The sequence below is a fragment of the Panicum virgatum genome, chromosome 3K, assembly GCF_016808335.1.
Source record: "Panicum virgatum strain AP13 chromosome 3K, P.virgatum_v5, whole genome shotgun sequence".
NCBI classification, from domain to species: domain Eukaryota; kingdom Viridiplantae; phylum Streptophyta; class Magnoliopsida; order Poales; family Poaceae; genus Panicum; species Panicum virgatum.
This window is the reverse complement of record NC_053138.1, coordinates 13,170,683-13,195,102: the sequence shown is the minus strand read 5'-3', so window position 1 is coordinate 13,195,102 and position 24,420 is coordinate 13,170,683. Positions and strand designations below refer to the sequence as shown.

General features: G+C 50.3%; 1 protein-coding gene and 1 long non-coding RNA gene across 6 annotated transcripts; one reads left to right on the top strand and one right to left on the bottom strand.

Annotated features, from left to right (window-relative positions):
• Nucleotides 1-544: 544 nt before the first annotated feature.
• LOC120700448 (protein phosphatase 2C 53-like) lies at nt 545-7,922 on the bottom strand (the record flags this gene model as incomplete). Its single annotated transcript, XM_039984692.1, has 6 exons — nt 545-1,284; nt 4,468-4,573; nt 4,696-4,750; nt 6,696-6,847; nt 7,096-7,221; nt 7,350-7,922. Coding segments are annotated over 6 exons (1,353 nt in total), but the record flags the coding sequence as incomplete, so codon positions are not given.
• LOC120700449 lies at nt 2,491-4,360 on the top strand. 5 transcript variants are annotated; one of them, XR_005685894.1, is made up of 6 exons: nt 2,491-2,819; nt 2,972-3,333; nt 3,527-3,635; nt 3,737-3,807; nt 3,904-4,054; nt 4,152-4,360. It is a non-coding gene; the product is annotated as an uncharacterized LOC120700449 (long non-coding RNA). The 5 variants fall into 5 exon arrangements; XR_005685892.1 differs by having other exon boundaries at nt 2,497-3,333; XR_005685893.1 differs by lacking the exon at nt 2,972-3,333 and having other exon boundaries at nt 2,498-2,819.
• Nucleotides 7,923-24,420: the final 16,498 nt, after the last annotated feature.

Genomic DNA, 24,420 nt, shown 5'->3' with positions numbered 1-24,420 from the left:
TGTGTTGGGCTGCCCAACAATGATTAACGTGCTCAAGATTTTACTTGTGTGCATTAAAGATTTTACTCTGTTGAACCATAATCGCGACCAGTGTCTTTCTTTGTTCAGTTCCTCGTGTGTTCCAATCCATGGTTGGAAGTTGGAACTTAGAAGCTGGGAACAGTCTGGCTATGCCAAATAAACTCTGCTGTTGCTTCCAAGCGGGGACCCTGTTGCTGTTTCACATTCCTCCTTACGAAACTTGTCCCAACCCAAATTGGAGATAGCATGCCATGAGCCCGCGAGCACAATGTTTCCTTAGTTGGCACATTCACCAACTACGAAACAGATGCCTGAAACAAGCTGTCTGCAAGCATGTTGAAAAGCCTCGACTGCTCGTGTCTTGTGGTCGGTGGTCATTCTCAAATCTCAACACACAGCTTGGATTCGAAAAACTTGCCCTTCAAACTGCGACTGTCAACTTCACTAATTAGCATAACAGAATGGGACGGCATCCTAATCAGCAAAACAGATCTGCTGAGAACTACCAGGGCGCCACAGTATATTATTCTTGCACTGCTGATCTGCTACTAGATATCAAAGCACAAGTACAGGTAGTTTAGTGCTAGCAATTTCTATTGTACTTTTTACCTGTCAGCAAAAACAATGCTCCAGACCCAATCTGTAATGCCTACCTCTACATATGTATGTCATGTTTCAAATTTGGACCCTATAGGATCAATCACCTTATCTGGTCAGCCCAATCCCCAACCACATTAGACTTGTGCAGTAATCTGTACCCTGAACGAACGTGGCAGCCTATATGGTTGTGGAAAACCTGAAAAAGACGTGCTGGGCTAACCGATTTACATGTGCAGCAGACTAAACAGGGTATTTTTTTCCCCACATTTCTAGCGTCCTAGTAACTAGTATTGTTATTGTCCATGTCTTCCTGAATCCATGGTTATGTTTTGCTCTTGAACTTCCTATGTGACTTGAGGTCAACTACAACAACGGTTATGTTGTCCTTGCTCCCCTTCTGGAGAGCCAGCTTCGACAAGTATTCGGCAGCTGCTTGAGCTGCTTGATCCGGAGAATCACCACTTATCTGGGCCGATGATGACGCCTCTGCATTCTTCTTGTGCCACAACAGTATCCGTTTGCGAGCAGCATCGCATACCTCTTCATTGGACATTACATCCCAGAGGCCATCACTGGCAAGAATAAGGCACTCATCGTCTTTTGCACGGGCAACAATCGTGACCTCAGGGACTGGGATTATATATGGCTTCAGGTACCGATCACCTGCAAATAGACCAAAAGTACATCATTCCTGTGTTTTTGCAATCAATCAAAGATGCATCATAATGTACCAGCACCAGTTCCATTCGTCTATCTAGTGTTTAGAGCAATAAACAGTCAAAATAGCAGGTTGGTTAACGATCATTTTTTCATAAACACATCTGTCTGGCGGTGGTCAAGTTTAAGTGAGGTAGAGTGGAACACTGAAATAAAGGCACCAAATGAGGTTCTAAAAGTAAAATAAACATTGGACCTGACCCTCTCCTGTGACTGTAAGAAGTCAATGACTAGAACATAAGCCAATTCATCCTAGGTCCAAGTAATGAATATGGTTGGCTGTATTTGTGCACTCCCATGGGTTAAAGGAAGTGCTTAAAGCTCAACAAATGTGAAACACCGAACTTCCTCACAAGCCTGGAAGCACTAGAATAGTTCCAGAGTAACCATATAAGCACACAGAGTTTTACAGTCTGCCCTGTATAGTCAAACAATACAAACCACACAACTGTTTATTATCCTTTAGAACGGACATATGCACTATTACATCTGGTGGCACAATCATGTTAGAACTTACTAGGTTTGCATAACAGACAAGTAAACTCTTAAAATCTAGCAAAATGAAAGCATATATCCCTGAAACAAAATTACAACAAATCAAGTCGCCATTAATTTGTCCAGGAACAGAACGGACCAGTCAACATATTTCCAAGTGGTGATAGCTAAGTCTTGTACCATTATTAGTAAAAGATAGATAAACTAGTTCGGAGTTTTTTTCATAAGCTGAAGAAATGCACAGATTTGTATTGCGTCGTAAACCAATGTTGCACTCACGACGTCAAGAGGGGAGGGATTTCTATATAACAATGCCTGCCCCGAAGGTCGGCGGCCGGCCAGGCCGTCCACGTCGTCGTAAATAATTTTCACCGTCCGTTCTATGATTTACGACGCGTATTACCTGCTGCATGCTGGCTTGCTGCGGTAAAAAAAATATATCCCTCCCCCCAACAATTCGATCTCTCAGGAAGGCGCCAGTACCTTTCCTATCGATGGAAGAAAAAAAAATCACGCTTCGCTCCGCAGGAACCGGATCCGCTGCAGTTACCTCCGTAGTTGGGTCACTGCCACATGGGCCCCACTCGTGCAGGCCCCACACGCAGGGACTCAACTGCACGGCGGCCAACTGCAGCGGAGCCTCGTCCTTCCGCCTCCCCTCCCACGGCGCATCGGAGGAACCGCGACGTGCGGGACTCCGTGGTGGCGCCGTAATCGCTGCTGTGCGTAAGGGCCAGCGCTCTGCTGCCGCTGTCTGCGCGCGCGGGCGGCGGGCCTGCGTCCAGCTACCGCCGCCGGCAACGGTGACTCCTGTCCAATGGGGCGTCAAGCAGGGACGGGTCGTCAGCGAGCGCCGAGCGGCCGCGGCCGATGGTGGTGCCGCTATCGCCGCCAGTACGCGAGGGCCGGCGCTCCGCCACCGCCGGCGCCGGCGTGCGAGGCACCGCTCTGCTACCCTGCCCTCCCACCGTACCGGGCCTCATCAGGTGCTTTCTCCCACATCTATTGCTCGCCGCCCCCGCCTACTCACGTCCTTCCTGCAATCCTGCGACCTCTCTCCCAGTGATTGTTCTGATTTGTTTCTCGGGCATGCCGGTGGTCAATGGTTGTCGCTGTGCGCATGGCGCAACGCTCATAGGTTCTCCCGGCCATGAGTGCATGTACAAGACGAGTTATACAGTGAGTGCGGAGGTGATGCCCACCAGCGCTCTCCTTGATCCCACAGTTGCGTTGCTCTTTGCTGGGTTGGTGCCACCGTGCCAGGCTGTCGAGCAGCGCTCCTCAACATTTAAATGCACGCACCATGGCTGCAGCTCGCAAGGTGTTCGGTAGAGTGCTCACAAGGAGGCTTAGGAGACCAATGTGTTAGGATGGTGGATGGGGGCTGTTTGGTCTGACCGTTGTTGTCTAACCACGTCAAGAGCACGCTTGCTCCTCCTCCAGATCAGATTGTTTCCCCCCTCCACCTTCATTGACTGATTTAGTCTCACAATGGCCTGAGTACGTCCCATATGTATGTTTGTAATATTACTATATTAGCTATGAACACGTGTCCAGTTTCTTACCTTTTTAATATATGTTTGTTCAGTAGTTCATAGAGGCAGACAATTCAATTTCTAATGATTATATCATTTTCTATTTAATATATATATATACCTGCAATTCATGCTCGCTACTTCCACTTATACAATAGGATCCCCAAATCTGTGATACTAATAAGACAAACAATGTCTGAGCAAAATGGAGGAGATCAACTTGCTCTTTCATGGCCTGAAAATTGGTCCATGAAGTTTCCGGCAATGGTTGGTAAAGCAATTTTGAAAAGTAAATGTAGCTTTTTCATGGTTTAGTGAATAAACTTACCTGGACATTTGGCCTCATTATATCCATGTGCAAGCTGCAGAAATTTCAGTTCTGAATTCAACTTAACACCATATGCTAAATTGAGACTTTGCAGAGTCATAAAAAATCAAGGTATTCCAAGCCTTCTCTTTATACATGTGAATGCTTCTTAGTATATTCTTATTGGAGAACTGTGTTTATTAACTATTATGCAAAAATGCTTTATAGGTTATGGGCACAAGTTTCACAGTGGCGACAAGACCGGTCGAATCAAGCTATATATATGTGTGTGGCATACTTTCAAGGATATATATTTGCTGTCCATCTGCTTTTAGTAGATTTGTACATGCTTCTGTTAGCTCCATTGGCTAAATACAAGGTGATGTTACATTCTATGCCATGTTGTTTAGCTTCTAATTAAATAGAAAGGCAAAAAGAGCATATTTTGAGAAAATTTTATTTTTGCTTCTTCACAGCAAGCACCTGGCGGTGGTGACATTCGTTGATTGCCAGGTGCCAACCAATATAATCAATTACCATTTTTCTGTAATTCTTTCCCTAAGCATGATGGTATATTAATCTCCATTAAAATACGTACTGTGTCATAAACTTACATTTCCTGTAAACTAAATTAAATTTCATATCCTGTACTATCTTTGCTTAACTATACTATACTCTTTAAATACCTTCGCTTCAACTGAATTTAGACACATGCAAATAAATATATATTTCCAAACGGAATCAAAGGAAAATTTTACGCGCGCCTCCCGCGCGCACTGCACTCGTATGTACCAATTGATCGGGACATGGCGAGAACACCGAGAACCCGATAGCCATTCCACTGGATGACCTTGCCACCCTGCACCTCAATCCTCGCATACTCATCTTCCCTATTTGGCTGGAACAACAAGAACGGTAGATGAGCAATTGCAATCAATTAAACCAGTAACTCTATATATATATATATATAATTTGGTGAATCAAGTACAACAGTTGACCCAGCAAGAGCTGATGGCTTACTTTATGGTCTACTGACAGCGCCAAGGGCTGCTTGCCCCGGCAGAGCACTGCTCGTTACACTACCGGACTCGCGTAATTTGCCGATTGTCACAGACACTCGGCAAAGGCCGAAAAACACTCGGCAACTTCTTTGCCGAGTGTAGCACTCGGCGAAGCGCACACGGCCTTTCTTCTACCGGCGAAGCCGGCTTTGCCATGTGCCAAGCCGCACTCGGCAAAAAAAGTTGAAACGGAACGGACAACAGCAAACCGGAGAACGGGACGGACGAACGGGACGGAGTCGAAAACTTTGCCGAGTGCCAGACGCGTGGCACTCGGCAAAGATTCAAACTTCACCGAGTGCCAAGCTGGCAGCACTCGGCGAAGTTTCGAGCTTTGCCGAGTGCTGCCAGGTCGGCACTCGGCGAAGTTTGGATATGTGCCGAGTGCCACGCGTCCGGCACTCGGCAAAGTTTCAGACTTCGCCGAGTGTCAAAGTAATTGCACTCGGCGAATCCTTTTTCCAGAAAATAGAAAAATGGTTGCTTTGCCGAGTGTCAGGGTAATAACACTCGGCAAAGCTTGCAGTTTTTTTTATTTTTTCTGTTTTTTATGTAATAACCACATCCATCAGAAATAAAGCATATATACATTCCAGACATTTAATATAGCATATATACGGCACATCCATCACAAATATCGCATAAAAGCACAAATATCTCACGGTACATAGCACGAATATCACAAATAACACAAGTCCAACATCGATGCCATAAGTGTAACGTTCAACAAGCACAAGTCCAACAAATTAAACAAGCACAAGTCTAACAAGTACAAGTCTGTAGAACAAATACCATAAACTACTCTAAATCAGCTCGGTGGCCACTGTGACGCCGCCGATGCCGGTGAATGCTTGTCCGGAGGCTCATTTGACCCCAATCGATTGATTCTGCAAAAAGAAATTGAGGATTACATCTTGAGAAAATTGTAAGAGTTCATGACCAAGATACATGACAACTTTTGCAAATCCATTTCAAATTTTTACCACAGACTCCCTATATGAAACCATGATGTCAGGACAAATTTCAAGAATTTCTGATTACTTTTGATTTTTATAAATTAAAAACCATTTTGTCCATCCAGTACTTTGTCCCGTTTCAGGACCAAGATGTTCAAATTTCCCTTTCAATTGTTTGAAAATATCTCAAATTGGACTAAATAACATAAATATCATTTTTACATTCATTATACTTCATTTATACTATATTTTGCAGTTCAAAATTGTATTATTCCCAAAATATCCTTTTAACCAAATAAATTAATTAATATAGTAAACATAACAAAAAATATACCAAATTCTAATATGCAGTGTTTTGTATAGTATAGTAGCTAAGAAAAAAGTTTGGATTGCATTGGAGAATTTTTTTTTGTTATTTCGCCGAGAGCTAAAGTCAGCACTTGGCAAAGAGTTTCAATGCCGAGTGCCAGACCTATTGCACTCAGCATTCACAAAGCTTTGCCGAGTGCCGGACAGCTGGCACTCGGCACAGAAAGTTTTGCCGAGTGTCCCCAGCCTGGCACTCGGCAAATCATAACGGTAATGGTCTTCGTACAGTGTAACGTTCGTGGCAACATGATGGCAATGGGGTAACGGTCGTGTGCGGCGCACGTGATTGTCTTTACCGAGTGCACACTGTGAGGCACTCGGCAAAGAATAACGGCGGCCCCGTTGTAACGGACGTGTGCGGGCTTGTGTGGCGCACGTGACATTTGTTGCCGAGTGCTGCCCACGCGGCACTCGGCAAAGGTGTGTTCGCCGAGTGTCTTGATTTAGGCAGTCGGCAAAAGTGTGGCTTTGCCGAGTACCACGTGGCTGTCACTCGGCAAAGTTTTCTTCCGCCGAGTGTTGTCTGTTTGCCGAGTGTTTTTTCGTAGACACTCGGTAAATAGTAATTTTGCCGAGTGCTCGATATTGTGCACTCGGCAAAGCCTTCGGCACTCGGTCGGGTTTCCAGTAGTGTGAGTCGCCGCAATTGGCAACAATTATATGTGAAGAGCATACGACTGCGACTACCGCTGTCGACCCCACGGTGTCTGGAGCCACAGGCTTGGCGGCAGTTGCCGCATTTCCTCCCACCTCTGCATCAACCCGATTGAAACAGTCCACAAAGGCCTTGGGGTGTGTTGTGTTTAGATCCTTGAAAAATTGGAAGAAAAATTCACATCGGACACTGTAGCACACTGTAATATTTTTCGTTTGTTTGTGGTAAATATTATCCTATTATAAGCTAACTAGGCTCAAAAGATTCGTCTCGCAATGTACATCAAAACTATGCAATTAGTTTTTTTATTTACCTACATTTAGTACTCCATACATGGGTCATTTGCTATATTTAATATTAGAAATTTTGGGATCTAAACACACCCCTTCTCCCACTGCTTCTGAGACTCGAGGCCACTTAAGTCAGCGCCAGACACTGATTCCTCTGCCTTACTGAGCTCCTCTATCAGTACGGAGTGGATTCTCTCTCGGCAGTAATTGGCAACCTGCGATGAGGCAGCAAAGAGAAGACACAGGGAGTTGGAATCGGGTGGCTCGCGTTTGGGCGGTGCTGAATTCGTTTGCTGCGTCGAGAGTTAAGACACGAAACGAGGCATCACAACTTGACAATTACCTGAACGCCACCGTGGCCATCGTAGACGCCGAAGAAATGCGCGGGAAGGCGGAAGGACGCCCAGTCGAGGCCGTCCACGGGCGCGTCGCCCGCGACCATCCAGAGCGGCCCGTCGAAGAATCGCGGCAGCACGACGGCGGCGTCCTCCATCTCGGGGCGGCGACCGCAAATGGATTCGAGCCCCCAGCGCGGCACGTAGTCGACCGCGAAGACGCTCCTGGCGCCAGCCCCCGCGATCCTGGGGCCGGAGGCGGGCTCAGGCACGGCGGCGACGAGGTCGTCGAGCACGAGTGCGGAGCCGACCTCGGCGAAGCCCTCGAAGTCTGTGGTGGCGACGCTGCTGCAGTCGCTGGCGACGGAGCACGGGCTCCCGCAGGCGGAGGCGGAGGCGTCGTCACCCTCGCGGTCTGCTTGTACAGGGCGGGGGCGGCAGGAGCGCGGCGCCGATCCCGAACGCGGCGGCAGAAGCGGCGGCCTCCTCCATGATGTCGGCGACGGCGGCGAAGAGCATGAGCCCCGCGGCGGCGGAGCTAACGGCGGCCAGATCCTCCATGGGCGCGCGGGGCAAGCCGTTCAGTGTAGCAGGGCGGGGCCATGGGCGGCAGCGGAGGTGGTGGTGGTGGTGCTCCCCTCGCGTGGGCGTCGGGCCCTAGTGGTCATGGGTCGGGGGTGAGATCTGGAAAGGGAGGGGAGAGGGACGGGGCCGGATGGGATCGAATCCAGAAGTAGGTGAGGCAAGATCGCGGGTCACGAGCGGTGCCCTGGCCCTGGGGGCAGCAGGCGGGCGGGGGCTGCTGGATCTTGAGCAAGCCTACCGGCTGCCGGCGCGAGTGAGCTCAAGTGGTGTGAGGCCGCCCGCCGCCCGCCCGCGCGCACGGGGAGAGGAGGAGGTGGAGGGAGGAGGTAGGGAGGAATGGCGCGGCAGCAGGCAGGCAGGCTCACATCACAGGTGTCCATCTGTTTGGGGATCGGGTTGGCTGGTTGGGGTGCGGGGACGGCACGGCGGGGGCCCACCTGGCAGCGGCGGGGACGGGGGGATTCCGGGCGCGTGGGGAGCTGTGCTTGCTGGGGTCTGCGGGAAAAGAAAAGAAGAGAAGAGAAAGGAAAAGAAAGGAAGGGGGAGGCGAAAAGGTTTGGTTGCTGTAGGGATGTTGATCGATGTCATCACGTGGTGACGTCTGGGCCGTTGAGCCGGCTTTCGGTCTGGGCCCTCGGCGTGATCGATGCGTGGATGGGCCAATGATAGGGGAGGGGAGAGGCGGTTTTTTTATTTTTTTTATTTTTTATTTTCGTTTTTTACAAAAAATATATTTTCGACCGGCCGCCCGGCAGCGGGGTGGCAGGGGTATTTCTGAAGAAAAAAATTTGCGGGGAAAATTGCGCGCAGGTCCCTGGGGGCCGGTCGCCCGGCAGCGGGGCGGCCGGCTCCCCAGGCCGCCCGGCAGCGGGGTAGTCGGCCCTGGCAGCCCGGCTGCAGGGCGACCGGCTCTCACACCCTTATATAAGGGTTGGCTGGTCCCCCCACCCCTCATTTGCATCACTAAAATTCCAGAAACAAAAAAAGAGGGGGAGGGAGGGAGAGAGGCGAAGCCCTGCCGGATTTTCGAGCCGGCGACTGCAGGTAACCAAAATTCTTCTACGCTTTACAAATAGATTATGTTGTAATTATTTTTGTTGAAACAGTAGATTAGTAATCAATTTAATATCATGATTGTGTGTCCAGATATGTCGAGCAAGCTTCGTTTTCAAATTCATTATGGTGACTACTATATTTCTCATGATGCGTATGGAGTAGATCTATCAGCTTTTGAATGAAGAGAGTGCGGAATAGATTGTAACATCCCGAAAAATTACCTAAAATAAATCATGCGCTAAAACTTTGCTTCGTCGTTGAGCTCGAGATCCCTCCTTGAAACCCTAACCCCAGTTTTCCGGAATCCTCCCCGTTCCGCCGGATCTCCCGATTCCCCAAAGACCCGACACCCGTATCCAGCACCCTGTTTCCCCTCGACCTGCGCGTCGCGCTCTCGCGCGCCCGGACGCCAAGCATGGCCGACCGGCTCCGCGATCGGCGTCGTGATCCCGGCGCGGATCCCTCCCTCCCCCTTCTTTTTCCTTCTCTTTTCCCTCCTTTTCTTTTTCTTTTCTTTTCCCATTTTCTTTTTCTTTTCTTTTTCTTCTCTCTCCTTTCCTCTTCTCTTTCCCCTTCCTTTCTTCTCTGCCGCGCGCGCCTGGCCCGCGCCCTCCCCCTCGCCCCCTGCTCGCCCGACCGTGCCCCAACTGAGCACGCCTTCCCCCCCGGGCACGCCGCCCCTGGACCCCGCTCCGGCCACGCAGTGCACGCGCCGCCCTGCAGCGGCTCGGCGCGCACCGGCCCGCGCCCCGCGCAGCTCGCCTTCGCCCCGCTCCCGGCCGCTGCACGCACCCACGCGCGCCCGCCTGACCCGAGCCGCGCCAAGACGACACGAAGCCGTGTCAAGCCGTGCGCACAGCGCCGGCGACTGCGGCACAGCGCCGCCTGCGCGCGGTCGCCGCTTGCCCAAGGCACCACCGCGCAGTCCGCCCATCGACGACCCCTGCACAGCGCCACCAGCGACCCGCCGTCGAGTCCCATCCCGCTCGCCGGCCCCGCTCCCACCGCCACCGACTTGGCCGCCTATAAAAGACCCCGCAGAGCCTTCCCTGAGCTCCACCGCCACCGCCGCACGGTTTTTTTTTTCCGAGCCTCAGCGCCCCCCTGCCACCTCCAGCGCCGCCGCTCGCCTTTGCCGCCGCTGACCACCGCGAAGCCCTCTCTCCACTACCCCTCGACCCGAATCAAGGTGGGTTTGGGCACCACCGAGGCCCACTAGTGCTTTTCCCCTCCCTATTGCTCGCCACCGCGCCTCTGGGACGCCGGCCCGGGGCCTCCGCCGCCGTTGGCCGACGGCCTCCGTGGCCAGGACACCCTGAACCGCCCCTGACCGAACTGCGGCTGGGAATCGGTCCCCAGTGCCGCCGGGCTCCTTTTCCCCCTTCCTGAGGCCGCCGCCGAGCTCCAGGGCCGCCGGCCCAAGGCCGCCGGCGCCCTGGGCACCCCTCCCCTGCTTTCCCGTGGAGAGAGGGGGAAGAAGAAGGGCCATTTAGCCCAAAACCCCCTCCCTTTCCCTTAATTCAGAAAAGAGTTTCCCCCCTTTTAACCAATTTGCAAAGTAAACCTTGCCCTTTATCTAATTTCAAAATAACCCCCCCTCCCATATGAACTTAATTACAAATAAACCCCTGACTCTTTTAGATTAACCCAAGAAACTTCTAAAATGCAAACCAAGCCCCTGCCCTCATAAACTTAATTACAATTAGGTCCCTGAACCCCTGTTTAGGGCCTAAACGCTCCCCTGACCTATCATTTTATGTGCCTAACGACCCCGGGTTAACCTAAAATTTTACCCCGCCTCTCCTAGCTCAGTTGTGGCCATACCATTCAGAAACCATCCAAAAATAATACTCTATGCTCTATATTTTATGTGTTCCCGTTTCGAGCTCGATGACAAATCTTTGTTTTCTGTGTTTTGATTGTGTGCATGTTTGTGTGCGCTGTAGACCACGGAGTGAACGAAGGAGAACCCGTTGACGAGCAGTGCTGTGAGCAGGTGAACGAGGACCCGTTCCGCGACCCCGAGCCCGACGGTCAAGACTTCCCCGAAGGCTTTGAAGACGGCAAGTTCAATCCCATCCTTTGATGCATGTTTCTGTCCTAGTTTTTATAAACACAACCCAATGGCCTGTTTTATAAATTGCATATGTTTTACTTGCATGAAAACACGGTTGGATAGCCACCCCTTGATTTGTGATGACCATTCCTTGACCACCTAGATTAATGTCTGATTTTGCTTGGACGTTAATCGATATTAGAATGCTTAGGACTTTACTCATAATGCTATTTGATTTATAAAGAAAATGTGTGCGTGTGGGAAGGGATAAAATGTGGATTTTCAAAAGATGAGTATGGGCGAGATGGACGGCATTTCTGTGCGATGTGCCGATTGGTGTGCTTATGCCTGTGTGGCAGGGCAAAGAAGGGAGATATCCATCTTGTCACGTCTAAGGACCGAGTTGGTGTGTCATCTCACCTAACTCCACAATCGTGCAAACCACTCGACCGTTGAATGGGCAACGGCGTAGCATAAATCCCACTAGTTGGTGTGGTAGCCATCAGGAGAGCTGAGAGCAACGGGTGACTAAGGAAAAGGGATAAGCCCCGAGTGACTTATGCCCGGTTATACCTAAGTGAACGGTCAATGACCCCTTGGTACATTCCGTGATGGCTAGTCAGGCTTAGCTATGGTGGGTAATGGCTATGTTGGGATCTACACCGACACGACGGTGTTCGAGTTGTGGTATCCTACTTGTGGGTAAAGTTGCACACCTCTGCAGAGTTAAGAATCTATTCGAATAGTCCGTGCCCAAGGTATTGGGCGAGTTATGGTGTGGTCACATAACTAGTGTTTCTTTGGGATGGGCTGGTGTGAGTTGTTTTGGAATTGGTTCCGGCAGTTGTGCCGTGTGCTACGACGGACGGGGAGTCCGGTAGCAGTTTAAAACCTGAACTCTGTGTTACTGCAAAAACTGATTTCTAAAAGGTTTTTCGTAAAATAAACCCCTGCATAAAATGTCGTTTTTCTGCAAATTAAACCGTAACCTTATCATTGATTTACCTATGCATATTATTCTGTTATAACCCCCTCCGTGGGTGTGGTTGGACTTGCTGAGTACGTTTGTACTCACCCCACTCTTACTTTTTACAGAAGAAGACCCGGACTTCGTACCAGACGACGCCGAGTAGGGTGATCGTTCTACACCCAACCTTGCCTGTGGAACCGGCCCTGTTGAGATGCCTCCGCTGTCGCAGTACTCTGAGCCCGTAGTAGACCCTATGTGGTTCGCGGTCTGGTGTTATGTCGTAGCCTGGTTAATTATTATTATCATCTGTATCGAGTGTCCGCCAAGGTTTGTAAGGTTTTGAACCATCTGATGTAATAAATGTGGCATCAGCCTCCTGGGACTGATGTTTTGTATCACATTTAAGTCTTCTCTTATGAGGGGACGCTTCAGGTGGTATCAGAGCCGTAGGTTGGCCGTAGGACGAGACCCTAGGAGCGAAACCCGTTTTCAGGACCTATCACCTTAGGACTTTTCTATCCTTAATCCTTTCCTCACACAAACACTTACCCTTGGTTCTTGCCCTGTTCCAGATGGCTGACAATGGATGGATCGGCGGAATCTGTTTCGCAGAGCCCGGCCTTCCTAAGTTGTTGATACTCAGCCTGGAACGCATTGGAGTTGTGGATCCGCCAGAGTTTCTTTACCGGGAGTATGACTCCAAGGGCACTCTTCGGTGTGACCTGATGATCTTCATAGCAAGGAGCACCCGCTACCCTGATGTGGACCCTTGGTTCATCTCCACCACTGGATTCCGTTTTCCGGATACCTATTGGAAAGCCGCCCGCAAAGCCCTACGACGTCTGCGTGTGATCTACAGGCATCACCTCCAGCGGACTCCTATGGGATTTTTCCCGCCGACTGAAGGAAGAGGACGCACATGGATTGCTAGGATGAGAAGACTTGGAAGAGAGGAAGAGGACCTGGAAGACACGGTCTCTCACCTATCCATCTATCTCACCGGCCTGGATGAGCTCTATCGCGAGCAAGCAGCACAACTGAAACAGCAGGTCCACAGAGCAGAAAAAGCAACCCAGGAGATGGAGGAACAACGGTCGAGGACTTTCCATGCCGAGTATTCCCTAGCCGCCCTCCAAGTCCAAATGGATGAAAAAGAGGAAGAACTGGAAGAACAGCGGGCAAGAGCCACACGCGCCGAGGACTCGCTAGCCGCTCTCCAAGCTCGGATGCGGAGGTACGAGGCTCGCTGGGGAATAGGCGGATGGATAGAGGAAGATGAAGAAGAAGAACCCATGGAAACCCATTGGGACGTAGGTACTCAGACAGAGGAAGAAGAGCCCGAGGAAACCCATTGGGATAAGGGTACTCAGACCGATGACACCACGGATCGGTATCTCCCACTGAAGAAGCGCCCTCTTAGGATCGAGGAAGAGTCTCCATGATAGGAGTTGTCTCCAAGCTAGGACCTTTGCTCTAATAATAATCATGTACCCATGAAGTTGTACCCCCCCCATGACGCCATAAATAAAAATCATCTACCCCTTTGTGTACCTCAAATAATTGTGCAAGTTTTTCACCATATCTTTGTTTTCAGATGGCTGAGGAAGGATGGACCCAGGGCGACTGCCAAGCTGCACCTGGCTTCCCCAGCCTCTTGATCAACGCCCTGGAGAGCCTTGGCGTCACGGAACGCACAAGGTACTACAGCAGAGAGTACGAGCATCATGGCACTCTCCGCTGCAGGGTGATCCTAGTCGTCGCCAGAAGTGACCGCTACCCCGACATCCTGTCATGGCGAGTGACTGCTACAGGGTTTAGGCACCAGGACACCTATCCCCTAGCCGTCAGGAAAGCACTTCGTCATCTGTGCCGGATGTTCGAAGGACACCTCACCCCCACACCAATGAGGTTCTTCCCACCAGCCATCAGGACACCAGTTTGGGAAGCTCGAATGAGAAGCCTGGAACGGCGCCGCCATGAAGAAGTCCTCCTGTACCAAGTAGCTACCTACCTAGCCTCCTTGGATCAGCTCTTCGACGAGCAAGCCAACTTGCTGAGGGAACAGACCCATCGAGCCGAGCAAGCAGAGCTCGCACTAAGACTGCAGCAGATCCGAGCAGTCCAAGCCGAGGCAAGAGCCGCAACAGCGGTCAGCAGTGAAGCAGTTGCTCAGGAGAGCCTCAGGCAAGCCCGAGACCGGCGTATGCAAGAATGGACTAGTAGTGGAACCCCAGTCCCGGCAATAGGAGAAGACCATGTTCTGCTCGGAACGCCCGTCATAGGATGGGGACCACTCGTTGGAAACCCACTAGCCCCACCCGAGAATCCTGGAAGGTCTACGGCCGCCGCCGCAAGAGAAGCCGCAACGCAACCCCGGGAAAACGGAGGTCTAGAGGATGGCGAACCGGGACCACTCATTTCCCCGGAGGTCGTAAGTTCCTTTCCGAGGGAGGGACCCACTCAAGCCGATGAGTCAGCCTAAGGTGCTAGCGACCGTCAAGGGATGAAGCCGTGTGGTCCGAAGAAGATCAGTGCCCCTTTTCTTTTGTAATTGTGTACCCGGTCGTGTAGTACGCGTTTGGCCTTGCCCCTTGTTGTACCACCCTTGCTGTAATAAAGTTGCTTGTGCTTGTTGTTTGTGATGATTGCTTGTGAGTGTGTGCTTGCCGGCAGTAAACAGATACTGCCTTTTCAAAAATACGACTTAACCAACTTAAACATCACCTAATCTTAGTCCCAATCCACTCGTTCTGCAGATGGTTTCCCGGAGCATCACAAGGGCCTCCCGAGTCAGGGACCCTACAGCCGCTGATGCGGGAGTACACCCTGACGGGCAAAACCATCCTCAGGAAGAACAAGAAGTGAGTCAGGGCAGAGGAGAAAATCATGGTGCACAGCTGCCACCACCACCACCACCACCACCACCTTTCGTGGACCTGGCACAAGTAATCCATAACCAGACTCTCATACTGGAGACACTGGCCAATGCTCTAGTGAACAGGCAGCCACGAGAGCAGACCTTTAATGACAAGCTGACAGCTTTTCTGAGGGCCAAACCACCCACTTTTGCCGGATCCAGCAACCCCTTGGATGCAGATGACTGGCTCCGCGTGATCCAGAGGAAGCTCGAGCCATTTGGGTGCCAGGATCGTGATAAAGTTCTTCTGGCAGCACATCAACTCACCGGGACTGCCTTAGCCTGGTGGGAGAATTACTGCGCTGCCGCCAGAGATGCCTCCACCATCACCTGGAATGAATTCGTGAGGGAATTCCGCCGTTACCACATCCCCTCGGCCACCATGAAGCGCAAGGCGGATGAATTCCGTGCACTTCAGCAGGGGAATATGACGGTGGAAGAGTATACACACCAGTTTATGGAGCTGTCTCGATATGCGCCAGATGAAGTGAACGACGACGAGAAGAAGCAGGACATGTTCAAGAAGGGACTAAACCCAGAACTCAGGACCCTGCTCACTCCTCAGATCTATCCTGATTTCAACACCTTGATGAACAAGGCAATCCTCACCGAGAAGGCTAAGATTGATGAAAGGAAAGAGAACAAACGCAAGTTTTTGGAAAGTAAGTCCCGCCAGCAGGATCGTTTCCAGAAGCCCAGAAGCTTCAGCTACAACGCACCAAAGTCCCAAGCTCCAATGCAGTACAAAACTCAGTCTCAAGTGACAGGACCACGGGCCCCTAACACACAGCCCAGAAGCCAGAACACCATGAGGGCCTCACAGAATAATACGAGCCAGGTCACCAACAACAACAGCAACGTGAGAGCCTGCTTCAACTGCCGTGAGACGGGTCACTTCATCGCCGACTGCCCTTATGCCAAGAACAAGCCAGCTACTTCAGCTTTCTCCAACACAGTGAACGGACCCAAGCCAGTTCTGACCGGTGCCAACCGAGTACCCCTCCGCGGCAACAGCAACAACAACAACAACCAGCAGAGGCAACCTCAGCAGTCTTTTGGACGAGCCCGTGTCAACCACATCGACGCACAGGAAGCTCAAGGAGCCCAGGGCGTAGTACTCGGTGAGTACCTAGTCAGCTCAACTCTTGCAACAGTACTGTTTGATTCTGGAGCATCACACTCATTCATATCCTCGAGTTTTGTGGAAAAACATAAAATACCTACGGTACTACTAAAAACACCCCTAATGACCCGGACGCCCGGAGGAGACATCAGGTGTCAACTGGGTTGTCTACGGGTAAGGATCAATTTAAGTGGGGTAGAGTTTCTAGCAGACCTAGTAGTACTTAAGTCAGAAGGGATAGATGTGATCCTTGGAATGGATTGGCTGAGCAAACACAATGGCCTCATAGGTTGTACGGATAAGGTAGTACATCTAACAAACTCAGAGGGAGTCCGAGTGACCTGTCATACCCGGGAAAGTGGAGCAAACCCGATGGTGTTTAGCATGGAAGCCAAGTCCTTGGAAGAAGTCCCAGTAGTGAATGAATATCCCGATGTCTTTCCCGAAGAACTTCCCGGTATGCCACCAGATAGGGACATAGAATTTGTCATTGACCTTGTCCCTGGGACTGCCCCTATAGCCAAGAGACCTTATAGGATGGCAGCCACCGAGTTGGCGGAGTTAAAGAAGCAACTAGAGGAGTTACAACGAATTGGCTTCATCAGGCCAAGTTCGTCACCTTGGGGAGCCCCAGTTCTATTCGTCAAGAAGAAGGACGGAAGCATGAGGTTATGTGTAGATTACCGGGCACTAAACGAAGTCACTATCAAGAATAAGTACCCCCTCCCTAGGATCGATGATCTTTTCGATCAATTAAAAGGAGCCAAGTACTTTTCCAAGATTGACCTAAGGTCCGGATATTTTCAGCTCAAGATTAGGGAAAGCGACATCCCGAAGACAGCCTTTGTCACCCGATACGGACAGTTTGAGTTCACAGTGATGTCTTTTCGACTGACAAATGCACCTGCCTATTTCATGAACCTCATGAACAAAGTGTTTATGGACGAGCTAGATAAGTTTGTCGTAGTCTTCATTGACGACATACTTATTTACTCGAAGAGCATTCAGGAGCACGAGCAGCACCTGAGGGTAGTTTTGGAAAAACTGAGAGTGCATAGGCTATACGCCAAATTCAGCAAGTGTGAATTTTGGCTGGAGAAAGTAGCCTTCCTTGGTCATATTTTGACCGCAGAAGGAGTGGCAGTAGACCCCGAGAAAGTCGAAGCAGTATCCAACTGGCAGCCGCCGACCAATGTGAGTGAGATCAGGAGTTTTCTTGGATTAGCTGGGTATTATCGGAGATTCATTGAAGGGTTTTCTAAAATAGCCCGGCCCATGACAGAGCTGCTCAAGAAAGAAAAGAAGTTCACCTGGACGGAGTCGTGCGAAAGGAGCTTCCAGGAGTTGAAGCGAAGATTGACGACAGCCCCAGTGCTAACCCTGCCGGATATTCATCGGGATTTTGTCATCTATTGTGATGCGTCCCGACAAGGATTGGGTTGTGTACTGATGCAAGATGGGAAAGTCGTTGCATATGCTTCCCGTCAGCTCAGGACTCATGAGCAAAACTACCCGACCCATGACTTGGAACTTGCAGCCGTAGTGCACGCACTTAAGATCTGGAGGCATTATTTGATTGGAAATAAGTGTGAAATCTTCACCGACCATAAAAGTCTGAAGTATATCCTCACCCAGCCGGACTTGAACTTGAGGCAAAGAAGATGGCTAGAATTAGTCAAAGATTATAATTTGGAAATTCATTATCACCCAGGGAAAGCAAATGTAGTAGCTGATGCTCTAAGTCGGAAGTCTTACGGGCCTAAGAATGACCATTTACAAGAAGAAATGGCACGATTAAATGTGCACATTGTCCCTCGAGGCTCCAGCCAAGTGCTGAACGTTCAATCCACTCTGGAAGAAAGAATCAGGAAAGCCCAAAGATCGGACAAAGGACTGATGGAAATCCGAGGGCAAACCGGAGAAAATAAGGCCCCAGATTTTCGAGTTGATAATAAGGGAACGTTGTGGTATAAAGACAGAATTTGTGTACCCCAGAAAGGAGATTTCAGGCAGATGATTATGGATGAAGCCCATAACTCGGCCTACTCAATTCACCCAGGATCCACCAAAATGTATATGGACATAAAACAGAAGTATTGGTGGAATGGGATGAAGGCAGATATTGCACGATTTGTCGCCCGCTGTGATACTTGCCAGAGAATCAAAGCTGAACACCAGAAGCCGGCAGGATTACTGCAACCCCTACCCATCCCGGTGTGGAAATGGGATGAAGTAGGAATGGACTTTGTGGTGGGCTTGCCCAGAACCCAGAAAGGACATGACTCCATATGGGTAATAGTAGATCGCCTTACTAAATCAGCTCACTTCATACCCGTACGGACCAACTATGGCGGAGAGAAGCTGGCCAAGCTTTACATAGAAAATATAGTGAAATTGCATGGTGTGCCCAGCCAAATCGTTTCAGATAGAGGAACCCAGTTCACCTCTAGATTTTGGAAAAGTTTGCATAAAGCTATGGGCACCAAGCTAGACTTTAGTTCCGCGTATCACCCACAGACAGATGGTCAGACAGAAAGGGTGAATCAGATCATGGAGGATATGCTGAGAGCATGTGTCCTCACTTATGGCAAGGATTGGGAGCAGAGTCTACCCTACGCCGAGTTCTCGTACAACAACGGGTACCAAGCAAGCTTGGGCATGTCACCGTTTGAAGCTCTCTACGGAAGAAAATGCAGAACCCCTCTGATGTGGTCAGAAGTTGGAGAACGAGCACTAGTCGGCCCCGCACTCATAAAAGAAGCCGAAGAAAGAGTCGCCGAGATTCGAGAAAAGCTAAAAGCAGCCCAGTCCCGACAAAAGAGCTATGCGGACAAGAAAAGACGGGAAATAAGTTTCAACCCAGAAGATTTCGTGTATCTCAAGGTATCGCCTATTCGAGGAACCCGAAGATTCCAAGTACAAGGAAAATTGGCCCCTCGATATATTGGACCATACCGAGTTTTGAAGAAGGTTGGAGCGGTAGCATACCGTTTGGAGCTACCAGAAGAAATGTCGGATATCCACCCAGTATTCCATGTCTCGCAGTTGAGAAGGTGTTTAAGGATACCCGAAGTAGAGCATGTGCCGGTTGAAACGATAGATCTGCAGCCAGACCTGCGATATCAGGAAATACCGGTGAAGATCCTAGACACCGTCACCAGGAGGACCAGAAGCTCCGAAGTACGAATTTGCAGAGTTCAGTGGAGCAGACACGGAGTAAAAGAAGCTACGTGGGAACGCGAAGATGCCCTGAAGGAGGAATTTCCCCACCTGTTTAGGAACCAGTCGAATCTCGAGGACGAGATTCATTTCAAGTGGGGTAGGTTTGTAACATCCCGAAAAATTACCTAAAATAAATCATGCGCTAAAACTTTGCTTCGTCGTTGAGCTCGAGATCCCTCCTTGAAACCCTAACCCCAGTTTTCCGGAATCCTCCCCGTTCCGCCGGATCTCCCGATTCCCCAAAGACCCGACACCCGTATCCAGCACCCTGTTTCCCCTCGACCTGCGCGTCGCGCTCTCGCGCGCCCGGACGCCAAGCATGGCCGACCGGCTCCGCGATCGGCGTCGTGATCCCGGCGCGGATCCCTCCCTCCCCCTTCTTTTTCCTTCTCTTTTCCCTCCTTTTCTTTTTCTTTTCTTTTCCCATTTTCTTTTTCTTTTCTTTTTCTTCTCTCTCCTTTCCTCTTCTCTTTCCCCTTCCTTTCTTCTCTGCCGCGCGCGCCTGGCCCGCGCCCTCCCCCTCGCCCCCTGCTCGCCCGACCGTGCCCCAACTGAGCACGCCTTCCCCCCCGGGCACGCCGCCCCTGGACCCCGCTCCGGCCACGCAGTGCACGCGCCGCCCTGCAGCGGCTCGGCGCGCACCGGCCCGCGCCCCGCGCAGCTCGCCTTCGCCCCGCTCCCGGCCGCTGCACGCACCCACGCGCGCCCGCCTGACCCGAGCCGCGCCAAGACGACACGAAGCCGTGTCAAGCCGTGCGCACAGCGCCGGCGACTGCGGCACAGCGCCGCCTGCGCGCGGTCGCCGCTTGCCCAAGGCACCACCGCGCAGTCCGCCCATCGACGACCCCTGCACAGCGCCACCAGCGACCCGCCGTCGAGTCCCATCCCGCTCGCCGGCCCCGCTCCCACCGCCACCGACTTGGCCGCCTATAAAAGACCCCGCAGAGCCTTCCCTGAGCTCCACCGCCACCGCCGCACGGTTTTTTTTTTCCGAGCCTCAGCGCCCCCCTGCCACCTCCAGCGCCGCCGCTCGCCTTTGCCGCCGCTGACCACCGCGAAGCCCTCTCTCCACTACCCCTCGACCCGAATCAAGGTGGGTTTGGGCACCACCGAGGCCCACTAGTGCTTTTCCCCTCCCTATTGCTCGCCACCGCGCCTCTGGGACGCCGGCCCGGGGCCTCCGCCGCCGTTGGCCGACGGCCTCCGTGGCCAGGACACCCTGAACCGCCCCTGACCGAACTGCGGCTGGGAATCGGTCCCCAGTGCCGCCGGGCTCCTTTTCCCCCTTCCTGAGGCCGCCGCCGAGCTCCAGGGCCGCCGGCCCAAGGCCGCCGGCGCCCTGGGCACCCCTCCCCTGCTTTCCCGTGGAGAGAGGGGGAAGAAGAAGGGCCATTTAGCCCAAAACCCCCTCCCTTTCCCTTAATTCAGAAAAGAGTTTCCCCCCTTTTAACCAATTTGCAAAGCAAACCTTGCCCTTTATCTAATTTCAAAATAACCCCCCCTCCCATATGAACTTAATTACAAATAAACCCCTGACTCTTTTAGATTAACCCAAGAAACTTCTAAAATGCAAACCAAGCCCCTGCCCTCATAAACTTAATTACAATTAGGTCCCTGAACCCCTGTTTAGGGCCTAAACGCTCCCCTGACCTATCATTTTATGTGCCTAACGACCCCGGGTTAACCTAAAATTTTACCCCGCCTCTCCTAGCTCAGTTGTGGCCATACCATTCAGAAACCATCCAAAAATAATACTCTATGCTCTATATTTTATGTGTTCCCGTTTCGAGCTCGATGACAAATCTTTGTTTTCTGTGTTTTGATTGTGTGCCTGTTTGTGTGCGCTGTAGACCACGGAGTGAACGAAGGAGAACCCGTTGACGAGCAGTGCTGTGAGCAGGTGAACGAGGACCCGTTCCGCGACCCCGAGCCCGACGGTCAAGACTTCCCCGAAGGCTTTGAAGACGGCAAGTTCAATCCCATCCTTTGATGCATGTTTCTGTCCTAGTTTTTATAAACACAACCCAATGGCCTGTTTTATAAATTGCATATGTTTTACTTGCATGAAAACACGGTTGGATAGCCACCCCTTGATTTGTGATGACCATTCCTTGACCACCTAGATTAATGTCTGATTTTGCTTGGACGTTAATCGATATTAGAATGCTTAGGACTTTACTCATAATGCTATTTGATTTATAAAGAAAATGTGTGCGTGTGGGAAGGGATAAAATGTGGATTTTCAAAAGATGAGTATGGGCGAGATGGACGGCATTTCTGTGCGATGTGCCGATTGGTGTGCTTATGCCTGTGTGGCAGGGCAAAGAAGGGAGATATCCATCTTGTCACGTCTAAGGACCGAGTTGGTGTGTCATCTCACCTAACTCCACAATCGTGCAAACCACTCGACCGTTGAATGGGCAACGGCGTAGCATAAATCCCACTAGTTGGTGTGGTAGCCATCAGGAGAGCTGAGAGCAACGGGTGACTAAGGAAAAGGGATAAGCCCCGAGTGACTTATGCCCGGTTATACCTAAGTGAACGGTCAATGACCCCTTGGTACATTCCATGATGGCTAGTCAGGCTTAGCTATGGTGGGTAATGGCTATGTTGGGATCTACACCGACACGACGGTGGGTAATGTCGTTTTTCTGCAAATTAAACCGTAACCTTATCCTTGATTTACCTATGCATATTATTCTGTTATAACCCCCTCCGTGGGTGTGGTTGGACTTGCTGAGTACGTTTGTACTCACCCCACTCTTACTTTTTACAGAAGAAGACCCGGACTTCGTACCAGACGACGCCGAGTAGGGTGATCGTTCTACACCCAACCTTGCCTGTGGAACCAGCCCTGTTGAGATGCCTCCGCTGTCGCAGTACTCTGAGCCCGTAGTAGACCCTATGTGGTTCGCGGTCTGGTGTTATGTCGTAACCTGGTTAATTATTATTATCATCTGTATCGAGTGTCCGCCAAGGTTTGTAAGGTTTTGAACCATCTGATGTAATAAATGTGGCCTCAGCCTCCTGGGACTGATGTTTTGTATCACATTTAAGTCTTCTCTTATGAGGGGACGCTTCATAGATAAACCCTTAGAGAGGAGTTTTGGTTCCATACGCAAATGGCTTCACGAGATATTCAATGTGAATCCAAAGATTCATTTTCTAACCGTTCAGACTGTGACGAATTGGGGAACTGAAGGGGATTTCTGGGAGTTGATGCTTATAGCAAACACCGAAAAATGACGGACTTACATGCAAGCAGCTCTTGACCGCGGGTGGCATCTTGCAATGGTAATTTAGATTTATCAGAAGACAACCCATTTCGGTGAAGGGTCAACAAGTACATCATCTCATATGAACCAAACAGTAGAACAAGAAAATAAAGATCAGAACATGCATGTTACAGAACCTGAGCCGCAAGGTATAGCTGATCAGGTAGGAGAAAACGAACATCAGAACGTGCATGTCATTCAACCTGAGCCGCAAGGTTTAGCTGATGAAGGGGAGCGGATACCTGGAATAGTGGAAGCTGTACAGAATGAAGACCAAGAGGCTCGAATGATGGAAGAATGTGGGGACTCATCAGACGATGAGAACTACCCGTTGCTAGGTGAATGGCGAGACAAGGGTTTTGGAAATCCAGTTATACAGGATATTAGGAGTAATGAGTATGAATGAGAATGAGGTTGTGCAAGGGGCAAAGTATCCTAGCATTGAAGCTGTGAAAGATGCTGTGAAGATTTGGGCTATATCGTTGAGGAAGGAATTCAGAGTTGTGAAGTCTAACAGCAAAGAATATGAGGTGAAGTGTGTCAATGGCGATTGTACATGACGAGTACATGCCTACAATGGCAAGTACAAGACACACTGAGAGTGTTCAATTGTTACACCACATACATGTAGATTAACTGCTGTTGCGCAAACTCACCGTAACATCACATCCACTTTCGTGGCCAAGAAGATGTATGAGGTGATTCTGGACAAAATTGATTATGAGCCAAAATTGATAATTAGGGACATCGACGACCGTTTTCAATACAAAATCAGCTATGCAAATGCTTGGCGGGCAAAACAAAAGGTGTTTGAGATGAGATTCGGCACATATGAGGCATCATATGATAATCTGCCTCACATGCTGTCAGCAATTGTGCAGAGAAATCCTGGAAGTGCGGCTGATACCTACATTGTACCGAGTTTAGATGGGGGGCCTGGGTTTCTGCTTCATGCTTTTTTCTGCCTTGGTGCATGTGTGAGGGCATTTATGTATTGTCTTCCTGTTCTATGTATTGACGGCACATTCTTGACAGGAAGATATAAGGGGACAATACTGACAGCGATTGGAGTTGATTGCAACAAGCAGGTGGTTCTCACCGCCTTTGCTTTTGTTGAGAATGAGAACACAGAGAGCTGGTACTGGTTTCTTGAACGTGTGAAGATTCACGTTATTGCTGGAAGGCCTGATGTTTGTCTCATCAGTGACAGACATGCAGGTCTTCTAGCAGTAATAAGTCAACTACATGAAGGAAGTCGAGGACAACCTCCTCTATGGCCAGATGTTGTGAGTAGGTGGTGCATAAGGCATATGGGTGCAAACTTTTATGAGCGCTTCAAGAATAAGAAACTTATGATTTTTTTCAAGAGGTTGTGCACTCAGAATTAGCAGCAGAAGTTTGATGCATTGTGGCAGGTGCTAAATAACATGTGTGCCGAGCTGCTAAAGGAACAGGCCTCAACCTCCAGCCGGAGACGTTCCGGCGGCGGACCTTTCACACAGTGGATTAAGGATGCACCTGAGGAGAAGTGGTCCATTCTATACGACACTGGTGGTCGTCGATATGAGATCGAGACAACCAACCACACAGAGTGTTACAATATGGTAATGCATCATGTTCGTGGATTTTCTCTTGTTGGTATAGTTGAGTTCATCATGTACGGATGCACAAGGTACTTCAGAGAGCGGTATCAGGCAGCTGCTGTCTTACTTAATGATCCAGGAGTGATTTTTTTTAATAGGGTCACTAATTACATGAAAGAAAAGATTGAAAATGCTCAATATCACAGAGTGGTCTCCATGGGCACAAAGGATCAAATGTTTGAGGTTTCATGCAAGGACAAGACAGGGCAGGGTGTCCGCAGACAAATGGTCG